This window comes from Rattus rattus, chromosome 4 (assembly GCF_011064425.1).
Source record: "Rattus rattus isolate New Zealand chromosome 4, Rrattus_CSIRO_v1, whole genome shotgun sequence".
Classification (NCBI taxonomy): Eukaryota; Metazoa; Chordata; class Mammalia; order Rodentia; family Muridae; genus Rattus; species Rattus rattus.
The window spans coordinates 140,394,786-140,407,267 of NC_046157.1; the positions used below are offsets into that span (position 1 = coordinate 140,394,786).

General features: G+C 37.4%; 1 protein-coding gene across 1 annotated transcript in view; it reads right to left on the reverse strand.

The window, feature by feature from the left end:
* Nucleotides 1-12,482, reverse strand: part of Map2 (microtubule associated protein 2) — a 258,927-nt gene that overhangs the window by 12,733 nt on the left and 233,712 nt on the right. Inside the window, 4 exon segments of the mRNA XM_032901293.1 lie at nt 2,864-2,991; nt 2,994-3,194; nt 5,472-5,616; nt 12,379-12,440. Coding sequence (XP_032757184.1) covers nt 2,864-2,991; nt 2,994-3,194; nt 5,472-5,616; nt 12,379-12,440 — 536 coding nt within the window.

Genomic DNA, 12,482 nt, shown 5'->3' on the forward strand with positions numbered 1-12,482 from the left:
AGCTGGGGACCGAACGCAGGGCCTTGAGCTTGCTAGGCAAGTGCTCTGCCACTGAGCTAAATTCCCAACCCCGCTAATCTAATTCTTAAAAGGCAAATATTAACTTAAAATTTAGAGTAAATTGAGATCACTAACCTTGCTACAGATAGTTTCAATTTAAAATATTTCACAAGAGAGGTGTAGTGTAGCTTGAGTTAAAGAGTCAAGCTCATTCTCTTCAGCAAATTAATGATTGTGGTTGTTTTCTCCCCTCTCGGTAGAGATAGAAGGAGTCCATGTTTGAGCTGCAAGGACTAACTACATTACTTTCTGTAGAGCTCAACATATATTCTACTAATGTGTCTATTCCTCCAGGCTTGCCTCAGTGAACTGTGTTGAGCTTCCCTGGTGACAGAAACTAGACTTTAACATAAAAGATAAGAGACACAGGTACAAAAGTCATAAATACAGAAAGCAACTTAATGTTCCAATTGCAACAACTGATGCGCATACAGATTCCCACATGCCACTATTATAAAGCTAGATTCTACACAAGTCACAGGACGGCCCTGTCTTTGATGGTTCTGGTTTGATGGTTTTGAGTGGCCGCCCACTCAAAAATTCAAAGACAATACATCTATAACTGAAAGTAGCATGCCCATGGCTTAGGCTTGTCCCAGTGGTGTGCATTTACAGACGTTCAATCAGATAATGCAGGTCTTTAACAAAACAGCCTGTTAATTTCTCTGACATCCTAATATAAACTATTTCCCACTCATTCTATAAAGGAATAACAGAAACCTCTATTGAAACTCTCCAATGAACTTGCACACACAAAAGAGGCTTTCCGCACCCCTCGTGTTTGAGAAGATGCACTCTAAGGGGGTCTTTCAGGCAGAAAATGCTACAATGTGAGGCCGTAGATATTTTCTACAAAGATAGCACAATTTGTCAATATAATTAATTTATTCTGTCCACTACAAATTATGGAGCAAATATTTTCTCTTTGCCTTTCATCTTTCATCATGAAGAAATACCTCTTGCTTCTGCACCGAAAGTCACCGAGTCATTTCTCTATTGCGGGTTTTTTTCTGAGTTGTCTGGGGCTGAGATAGGGTGACTGCATCAAGCTAGCACTGGCTCAGAGAAAGAAGATGTTTAAAACAACACCACGATTTTAGAGCTATTTTAGTTCTTGATGTGATTTTGGTTACTATGTCTTAATTAGCTCTTCAGATAATCTCTAAGGAATAAGATGTTTTTAAACCAACTTTATGAATTACCAGCTTTTGCAAAAATCAACCTGTAGTGAGTCTAGAGACACAAATAAACTAAAAGAGAAAAAAATGAATGTCCTCATATTTTTGTATCGATTTAATCTTATAGAGTCTTGCAAATCAATGGCTAAAACCACAAGAAGGTTTGGGTATTGTTAGGGAACTCTCAAGGGAAATCGCATACTATACAAATTTTATGAAATGGTATCAATGCCTTTTTTATACTTATTAAATTTTCTTTCGTTTCTGTAGGTTGCTATAGAAATTACTAATCTTTCTTTGTGAATCAAGAGATAGATAATTGATTTAAAAATCAAGATCCTTCAGGACACATAAAAGCCACATTTAGTGAAAGACAGTCTGAGGACACGGGGATTTTTATGACAAGGGAATCTCTCCTGTAGTCTCAGCATGTTGAGAGCTGAGGCAGAGGCATTAGTTAAAGAAGGCCAACTGGACTTTGCAGTAAAACAGGTTAATCCATTTTAGACATCTCTCTTTTAAAAGTCATAGCAAAGAACTTTCCATTTAAGGCTAATGAGATGTTAAAGTGATTTTACTTTAGGTACTCTTCCAAATTATTTATGTATAATACTAAATATGCAATAGATGGGTATTTATAAATAATCCCAAAGGTTTTCTTTATTAAATGGGGAAAACTGATGAATTTAAGAATAATGAGATTATTTTTGTTCTTTTTTCTTTGTAAATGACAGATTAAATTTGTTAGAATTTCAGTTATATTCTGGCTTTAAATCTTTCTTACACCTCGTATTTTTGCAGCAGCTTCCTGTGAAAATGTATCTGTCAGCGCACTACTACAGCTGTTCTTAAAGGGTCTCATTACCCTCTCCCCGCATGATTTATCAGTAAACTTTTCTTAAGCCCTTGGGCTTCCGAGAACAGACTTGCAATGTGAAAACCACTGAAAGTTGACGCTAAGGATGCAGTAGCAAGAAATTTTGGTATTGACGGTGGGCAGGAATGCCGGAAGACTTCACACTTCAGCAAGAGCTTTCTCTGAAGCCTCCTAAGATAGAATTTCCTTGGCATCAAGGAAGGATGTCAGGGGTCAGAGTCAGAAATCATAGGCGACAAGTAGAGAAGTGACAGAAAAAGCACCAAGAGTCAGAGGAATCTGGAATGCAATGAGCATTCAAAAGGTACATGTTGTCATTTGTCCTTTATTTCAAGAATAATTTAAAAAGCCCTATGAAGTTGAACCATCCCATACCATGTTAATATTCTGAGACATATTGAACGGTATTTGCCTCATTTATATTAAAGTTGCCACACAGCTAACTTTAATATATCCATATCTACCATGCTGTAAAGACCCACTCCAGAAATCAGCTAAAGGATCCCCGCACATATGGTTTAGCCAACCAGCAATGACCAGGAGGAAATGACGTATCAAATGATTTAAAATAGATTTCCTAAGCTTGATTCTCCACAAGATCCAGACTCAGCAACGAACGGTGACCCATGACCCTGTAACATCTCCGATTCCTGTGCACAAGGCTGTCAGGTTATAATGCACACAAAGCATCTTAACCATGAGTGGGATGGATCGTCTGCTATCAAGGGTGTGTTCACGGAGCTCTTACCTGACCCCCCTTGGGCTGGTATTTGATGTTGTCGGTTGACCCGATTTTGGACTTGACGTTCTTCAGGTCCGGCAGAGGTTGGTTAATGAGCCGAAGCTGCTTGGGAGTAGCTGGGGACTTGGGAGGGTGCGAATGATGGCAACTTTCTTCTCACTGGGCACCAAGATGCCAGATTTGGGGGTTCCTGGTGTCCTGGGATAGCTCGGGGTTCCAGGGGTGCCTGGGGTACGTGAAGAGTAGCTTGGAGGAGTGCCAGGGGTGATTGCAGTAGATCCAGGGGTAGTAGGTGTTGAGGTGCCGCTTTTTCCTGCTCTGCGAATTGGTTCTGACCCTATGGTAATAAACAGGCAAGGTTTGTACACACACACACACACACACACACACACACACACACACACACACACACACACACACACACACACACACAGCACGCAAGAGGAAAGGAAGGAAAATCACATCAGAGCATTAGAAAGTTCTCAAGGTACTCTTCTTGCCACACAAAATTAGTACTCATATAATACTTAATTCAAATGCATTCAGAACTCTTATGAAAGGCCACAATAATGTTCAGAACCTCCTCTCCTTTCTTTAGGTTCATAAACTGGTGGTATTTTTGGATATAAGTTAATATACAAATTTAAAACTTGTATCTTTTTCCTATTTGGTCTCATAGTTCTTATTGGAAACTATTCTTCTGTTTGTATGATTATTGAGGCATATGAATGACCTGGAGTTAGATATAGCATACATCTTTTTGGTATTATATGGATCCCTGATTGTGGGAAGACTCCTGAATGGTACATGGATCATTCATTTCTCCCTGCAAATACATCCATTCTGAGACTTAGATGTACACATGACACAGTAAATACACACTGTGCATTTACTTCCCATAGTTTTAGCTTGTTAATCTCTCAGTTTGGATTGAGATCTCAGAAAGTTTCAAACTGACACATTTAGCAAGGGGCTTTATTGTACCTTGAGTTAAGTGAACCAAGCTCCCTGCCTCTATTGTATCCAGAATTACATATGCTTAATTCTCTCAGAGTTCACAAGATTCCTGCATAGTATTGTTTCCCTCAAATTCTTTTCAAAGGTTACATAAATGCCAGGACATTACTGACTCTTAAATGTCCTCCCTGTTAATTTATTCCAACAAGTTACTTGCTTTGGAAAAAGAGTTTTGAGTTGTCAAAGCCCTCCTAGCAAGCCTTCAAAGGATGCAAATATTTCCCCCAATTAAACAATGCTAAGCACAAGTGCCGTGATGACAATAACGTTTTCACTGTAGATAAACCACTAAGGGTCAGGTATGATAGTTACATCTTACTAGGGAGATTGTTATTAAATCTCTGTGAGTAAATGTTGAATGAAAATCAGCTACAATATAACAGTAGTGGCAGTTTCCATCATCCTATAGTAGTTCCTCGATTACAGAGATCTGATTTTCCATGTAGTTTTATAGAGCATTTATAGGGCATCCAGTTTCTTCCAAATCAAGGTTAAGGTGTTAAGGAGAATGGTGAAGTCAACAATGGGCTGAAGACCAAATCCAACCAGGTATTAGCTGTGCAGCATTCCACATGCTATTTTTCAGTCTGTTAGGTTAGTTTTTGTCCTTGGTTTGAAGCTGCTAACAAATGACCACAAGAACTGTTAATCAGGTAGAAAAGATGCCTTAAAGACCTTGTATCTGATATTGCGACACATGGTAGCCATTTTCATTGTATAGAAAAGGATAACAATCTGATACAGGATTCGCTAGATACTCTCAGCAGCATTGTAATCTACAGTGTATAACTCAACATTACACAGACCACACAGATCGCTGTAATTAAGCATCACTCCATTATGGGCTGGTAAACAAAAGGCATCAAAGATAATGTACGGGCCACATCGCGTTAAAGGTAATTTGGCATAACATTTCTTTTTTTAAGAAATGAAGTAGAATTCTCATTTTTTTCTCTGTGTGTATGTGTATGAATATGTTGTGTGGGTAGAAGCTCAAGGTCAATATCAAGTGTCTTTGCTGTTTTCCATTGAATAGGGGTCTCATGGATTGCCTAAGTTTTCTGGCCACTGAGTTCAGGGATGAGCTTGCCTGCTCAGGGTTGTGGTCACAGATGTCCGGCACTGTGCCCAGTTTTATGCTAGTGCTACAGAGCCCAAAGCAGGTGCTTGTGATTTTGTAGGAGTCCTTTCCCTACTGAATTTTCTCCCAAGCCTTGGGTTTTCCATTTAGATTTTAAGATGCGCTATTCTAGCAAGAGTTAACAGTGTAGAGATGTATAAAGAAATTTAATGGGTGATTTTCTCTATGAATTTCTTTTCAGAATTGTTGTTTTAAGTTTGAATGAAGAGAGAACCATCCTTCTGAAAAAGCCTCTCTTGAACTCTGTAGATATGAAGACATCTGTTGCCACTTCTTCCATTAACTGTTTTGACAGAAAGCATTATTTTGGAACAATCTACAATCTAGATTTTCTAATTTTTATCAGCAAAGATAATATCTTTTAAATACAGGCTCATTTTAATTTAAACACTACAAACTTAAGTGAGCTTCTTTTTCATTTAAAGGATTAAAGGGAAACAAAGTAGGATGACCTACTGGTGGTCCGTCGTGCTGAAGAGATGGAGGTGTTCAGAGAGAAGGAGTTGTCCTCCCTGTCTCCTGATACACCCCTGCGAGGAGGGAGGATGGAGGAAGGTCTTGGGAGGGAAGAACGTTTTTCTGGGCTCTTGGTTATTCCATCCTGATTAGGGAAAGCAAAAATAATAGGTTCACTTTAATTATACAACAGTGCTCTGGCCATTTTTCCTGGCAAGTTCTTTTTTGATACACCACCGACTTTAATATACTATTAAAACTTTCTATTTCATTACTTCAAATTTATAGTTTCTGAGTTGTTCTGAGTTTTTTAAATCTTGAAGTGACATTACCAAAAATGAATTGTGATTTTTAGTTTTTAGACAAGAATGTAGATGGAATGAATTTACAAAACTTTTCTTCATAAATCGCTAATTTGAACAAAAGCTTCATTAGCATGATGATTTATTAGAATGAACTGGAAGGGAGCTTTGCAATGTCATGTTACATTCACAAATATAGCTACCTATTCTCAAGATATGTGGCGGTAACTCTCAGTCTACTATATCACGTTACTATTTCATTCTCACTGCAACGAAATATTATGCACATTTTTGAAAAGTATTTATTTATTTCATGTGTATGAGTATACTGTCCCTGTCTTCAGACACACCAGAAGAGGGCATCGGATCCCACTGCAGATGCTTGTGAATCACCATGTGGTTGCTGGGAATTGAACTCAGGACCTTTGGAAGAACAGTCAGTGCTCTTAACCTCTGAGCCATCTCTCAGCCCTATTAAGTACATTTTAAAACTGAGGGATTGGGCTCAATGATTTAATGTAATTTTTTTCAATTCCCACAGTTTTCCTGTGGCAGAGATGGTGGTGAAACCTGATGTGACTGATGGGGTGTCCTAGTGTCATACAGAATATGACTTGCTATTATTAGACTATACATTATCCATTGCATATGTTGTATATGGTACATGCCACAATGCAACACATTTTGTTTTGTTGGACTTTAGTTAATATTTCATAAAATAAATAAACAGAAAATTAACAATGAACAGGATCTAGATCCTTTGCATTTCCTTTTAATATGGAGACCATCCATCCAAGTTTTTTAGTTGCATTTGTTATTAATATAGTTTATTGTTAAGGCAATCATAGACTTCAAAATTTTATATCTTTCCTCTCGTAGATTTTTCTCAGTCATGGCATATAACATTCTCCCTGATTTTCTTCCTTTCTGCACCATTTGTTACCCTTCTTCTCATCTTGTTTCCTAATTCTGAGTAAGGCAAATGGTGTGTGAGGTGTGGTGTATTAAAAAACTGTCAGAACATGCAGCCTCTTTAGTCATGCTAGGGTAGGCTGGGCTGTATCGTGGGGGGATTTGTACTGTATGTGGAGGATGAATCTTTAGCAAAAGTAAAGCTCTAGCCATGAAAGAAAACAGAAACAAGTACACAGTCCATGAAGCTGTAAAGTAAAAGAAAAATTACTAAATGTATGAAGACATCAGAATATAACCTGTGACATGAATCTGTGAGAAAGGGGATGCTCACTGAATAGCATTTTTTCAGGTGATTTTCAGTCAAGAATAATTAAAAAAAATGTCAGCTACGTGTAAATGCCAGATCAGTGCTAAGCATCTGTCCTGTTACGTGTCTAATCTAGTAAGGCGGCCATATTGTTTACTTCTTTCCTTTCAAATGTCTCAGCTGTTTATACTCCACCCACAGTATGCACACAGTAAGCAATTGTTGAATAGCAATGAGTCAGTGGAAGGATGGGTAGAGAGAAGAATGGGGGAACAAACAGTATTGGTTAGACATAGACAAACTGGGTTTGTGAAATTCTAAGACCAAAGTGTGGTACATGGTCACATTATACGGTACAGGAGTCAGTAATTCAGAAACTTGACTTAAAGAGATGAATGATAGGACTCAAAGTGGAAACAATGTAAAACAGTGATATTTAAGACTATTATTATCCTTATTATTATTATTATAATTATTATCTTTATTTTTTTTTAGGAAGAAGCACATTGCTATCAAAATCTTTCTTGGCTGAAGACCATTCTAGATTTTGGTTCTGAAGTCTGGACTATCAAAAGAGGCATGGCAATCCCTGAAAAGACAAGGTAGCCTATGTTTCTGAATAGTTGTTCAGAAAATAGAAACATTTCAAGGTATTCCTGTCTCTCCAAACAGATGGCTATTCTGAGGAGTCAGCTATATAAAGTTTGTAAAAGCAACTCCCACTACACATCTTATGCACACAGATATACATTCATAATGTATATTATTTTCAGTGAATTCACTTTGGAAGCAAGTTATTTATTTATTTGTGGCTTTGTAAAGTCAGAAGAAATAGCTGTATGAGAGGTTCCTTTTCTGGGAGGTGACTGACCACTGGCATAACGCTCAAACCAATTACAAACTGCTAATATATAGTTTTGTGAGTAAAATCACTCATCTCAGGGATTAAAATGAGAGTCTCTACCATCATGAATTCTACATTTCAAGGATGTGTTGACAATTTAAAAAATGGGTCTAAAAGTTTGTGTAGAGCTGGGACTAATATAATTGTAACAAGCAAATCTTTCTATGACTTGGGTAAACAAATGATGGCAAACAGTAAATTCTGGATTGCCTCAAGGTTGTATATACAGCTCTTCTTTAAAAAGAATAGATAATATTCTTTATGGATTTTATGTATGAGGTCTTCACACAATTTGTAGTAATCCAGACCATGCTGCAGTTAGAAAGTGTTGCCTATAGGAACTGCTCTTCTAATAAGTGTAGCCTTTATGATGGTCACACCATCCACATCTTGACCATGTTTTTAAATCTTGGAACAATGTATACTTAAGGCCCAGTCATGAAAAATATTACTTTAAAGATTAAGAAAATATATTTTTAGATTATCTGCATTGACTTAATCAGATATATAATAAGGATTGTTATATGATATTGTTTTAGGAGCAGAGCATAACTGACCAAACTATTGTATTGTATTGTGATGTGTTGTGTTGTGTTGTATTGTATTATATTATATTGTGTTGTATTGACTTAATATGATTCTTATGGATACACAACAGTCATATGATTTTAGGAATTCTAAGAGGGCAAGATCAGCACTAAAGAGATTACCAATAAAAGGTTCCCAGGATTTAATTTACAGGTAAGATAAACCCTGGGGAGATTGCATACAAGAAAAGGTGCGTTGGATTCATGATATTCTGATAGAGGTTATAGTGCATGCCACATGTCACATGGGAGACACTGTTAGAAACACAGAGACAGGGAGAGCAAAGCAAAAGAGATCAATTCAAATAATTAACTTGATTTGCCTGTTATACAATAGAGGATAAAACTGAGGTTTTCATTATAAGCTGTAACTGTACAGACCCTTCTGTGGAGAGATAAGCTTGCCCAAATGTTCATTTTCCTCCCTCCTCTATGGGACCAGAAACTTGAGTGGGAAGTGTAATTGAGTGAGCACAAGTCATTATTTCACCATAAAAGAATGAATTTCAATAATGCAACCAGGAAAGAAGAATGAAATAACTAAGCTGCCTCCAACTGAGAACGAGACGTATACTATCACTGAAAACCTACATGAAGTAAAGGAAGGGATTGGTGAGCTTAACAATGAATAGCAACTGAAAACTCTGAGGTAGACTGAGGAACTAGCAGTAAATCGAACGAGAAGGAATGAAGGCTTTGGGAAATTTTAACAAAGTGCATTAGGTGTTAGGAGGTGGAAACAAACGATAAATCCAAAGTAGACACAGGAGAGTAACCTTTCTCCAGAAACATGAGGTAGATCTGGAAGGGCAAGCACTAGTCTAATTTCCAACATCGTATATAGATAGCATCTGTTCAGGTTAAGTGTGTCCACTTGAAACTTTTCCTAAAGAGGACATTTTCAGACTCATTTTCTGTATCTGTGATTGAAATTTCTTATATCTTAAAAATAATATCGACTAATAATTAATCCTATTTAGTGAATACTGAATGACGCCTGTATCTAGGTACAATACTGTTTTGTAAAGTTACTATGTTTAACTTTCTCAACCACATTATGATATGGGAAGTTTTAGAAAACTAAGATACAGGAATAAAAGATCACATACCTAAAAATACTCAGGACTGAGACATGATGAAATACTATTTTTTTTCAAAAACTAGTCATAAATAGTAGAGATCCAAATATAACTATCACAGAATACTCAAAATGCAGTTCCATATTTACTAAGGCAATATTGCTTACTATTTATTAACACGTCTGTCTAATTTATAAGTACTCATGTAAGCACTGACTTTTTCCTCCTTATCAAAGACCCTCAGTTTGAGATGATTATAAAAAATTTGGTGAATACTGGAAACAAAACATTGCCTATATTAATAGGAAAGTAAAACCATAAAGTGTTACCATATTGGCTAAGCTAAGAACTATGATTTAAAATAAAATATAGGGTTGTAGAGTTACCAAAATTGTCCCATAAGCTACTTATTGAAATCATTCAAATTGTTCATTGTAAATTTAGGATTTCATTAGTAGACCTTAATTGCTTTTCTTCCAATAATAAAACAGCAAAAATACTTCATGTTGGCTTTTGTCTTTTTAAAATGTAGTGGAATGTCATGTTGTTATTAAAATGGTTATTAATAATGATTGCTATTAAATTAAAAATCAACATATAGTGTTTTCTTTTGTTGTTACTAAACCTATAAAGAGGGAAAATTACTCTGTTTAATTTTCTCAAATTATTATGCAGAAAGTTTTAGAAAATTAAGATACAAGAATAAAAGATGACATGGAGAAAAATATTCAGGATTCAGATATAATAAAATAATAGTTTTTCTTTTCTTTTTAAAAAAAGTGAGAAATAGACAGTAGAGGTCCAAATATCACTATCACCTAATGGAATGTCATGTTATTAAAACGGTCATTAAGAATCCTCTCTATTAAATGAAAAATGTATACACAGTATTTTCTTTTTTTTCTTACTAAACCTATAAGGAGGGAGAAAAATAAAGACTTAAAAAATCAAAATGGTATTCCGAGATACCATTGGCTAATATGGGCTAATATCCACTTGTCAGTGAGTGCATACCATGTGTGCTTTTTTTTGTGATTGGGTACCTCACTCAGGATGATACCTTCTAGTTCCATCCATTTCCAATGATTTTATGAAGTCATTGTTTTTAATAGCTGAGTAGTGCTCCGTTGTGTAGATGTACCACATTTTCTGTATCTATTCCTCCGTTGAGGGACATCTGGGTTCTTTCCAGCTTCTGGCTATTATAAATAAGGCTGCTATGAACATAGTGGAGCATGTGTCCTTTTTATATGTTGGAGCATGTTTTGGGTGTATGCCCAGGAGTGGTATAGCTGGGTCCTCAGGTAGTTCAATGTCCAATTTTCTGAGCGACAGACTTATTTCCAGTGTGGTTGTTCCAACTTGCAATCCCACCAACAATGGAAGAGTGTTCTACAGACCACATGAAGCTCAAGAAGAAGAAAGATTAGTGTGGATGCTTCAGTCCTTCTTAGGAGGGAGAACAATAGGAGGAAATATGGAGACAAAGTGTGGAGCAGAGATTGAAGGAAAGGCCATCCAGAGACTGCCACACATGAGGATCTATCACGCATGCAGTCATCAAACCCAGTCACTATTGGGGATGCTAAGAGGTGCATGCTGACAGGAGCCTGATATAGCTGTCTCCTAAGATGCTCTGCTAGAGCCTGACAAATACAGAGGTAGATGCTCACATCCAGCCATTGGACTGAGAATGGGATCCCCAATGGAGGAGTTAGAAAAAGGACTGAGGTAGCTGAAGGGTTTTGCAACCTCATCGGAAGAACAACATCAACTAACCAGACACCCCAGAGCTCCCAGGGACTAAACCACCAACCAAAGAACACACATGGAGGGATCCATGGTTCCAGCCTCATATGTAGCAGAGGATGGCCTTGTCAAGCATCAGCGGGAGGAGAGGCCCTTGGTCCCGTGAAGGCTGAATACGCCAGTGTAGGGAAAAGCCAGGGTGGGGAGGGGGGTGGGTGGGTGGGGGGGTTGTGGGGAGTGGGGGAGTGGGTGGGTGGGGTAGCGCCCTCATAGAAGCAGAGGTTTCCGGAGAGGAAACGAGGAAGATGGATAATATTTGAAATGTAGATAAAGAAAATATCCAATAAAAAATGAGAGAATAGAAAAAGGTTGCACTGGAAGGCTGCATAGCCTTAATCGGCTCCAGCACGCATCTTGGATGGACCATAATGGAGTCTCAGAGCTGCTCTAAGACCTAGGTCGACAGTGCTGCTTCTTGTGTGCAAAGAGGTGTCACTGTGACCACAACTCATTGCCTTCATTTCTCAGGACACTTCAGGATCAATGTAAATTTTCATGTCTGTATCTCCCCAACAGTATGAGTTTCATTAGTACTATGCTTCAGAATGTCAAAATGATCTTTCATAAAGGCATACCAAATATTAAAAAAAATCAAAATGGTAACTGTAGCCATCTCTAGCAAAATGAATTCTAGTTAATATTACTTCTCGCTCACCTACATAGCTTCCTTTAGACTTATAATGAAAATGTAAACTGGTATATTAATTATAAAAGCTAGAGTATGTTCTATAAAAAAATGTAAGTGGTTTTTCCTCCCCATTTTTTGCCAACTCGCTGAGCAGTTTTCTGTATCTTATCTTGGTAACAGTGAGCAAATCTAGCTGTGTCCTCCCTAACTACCATCGCCCATCATTCTAGATGATGTCAGTTTTGGCTTGGATGCTACAAACAGTTCAAAGTGGACATTTAAAAATAAATACAATTGCTTACATAATCCCTAAACTTTGTAAGACATTGCACGAATACAAGAAGTAGAGTAAAGGAGAAGAGTGAACTTTACTCACAGTGACTTTGTCCTTCGCCTGTTTAAATGCACTGGGAGCCTGAGCTGATTCACCACTTGTTGCTGTTGAAAGGAAAAGAAAACCACAACTTAGTGCCCCAAACT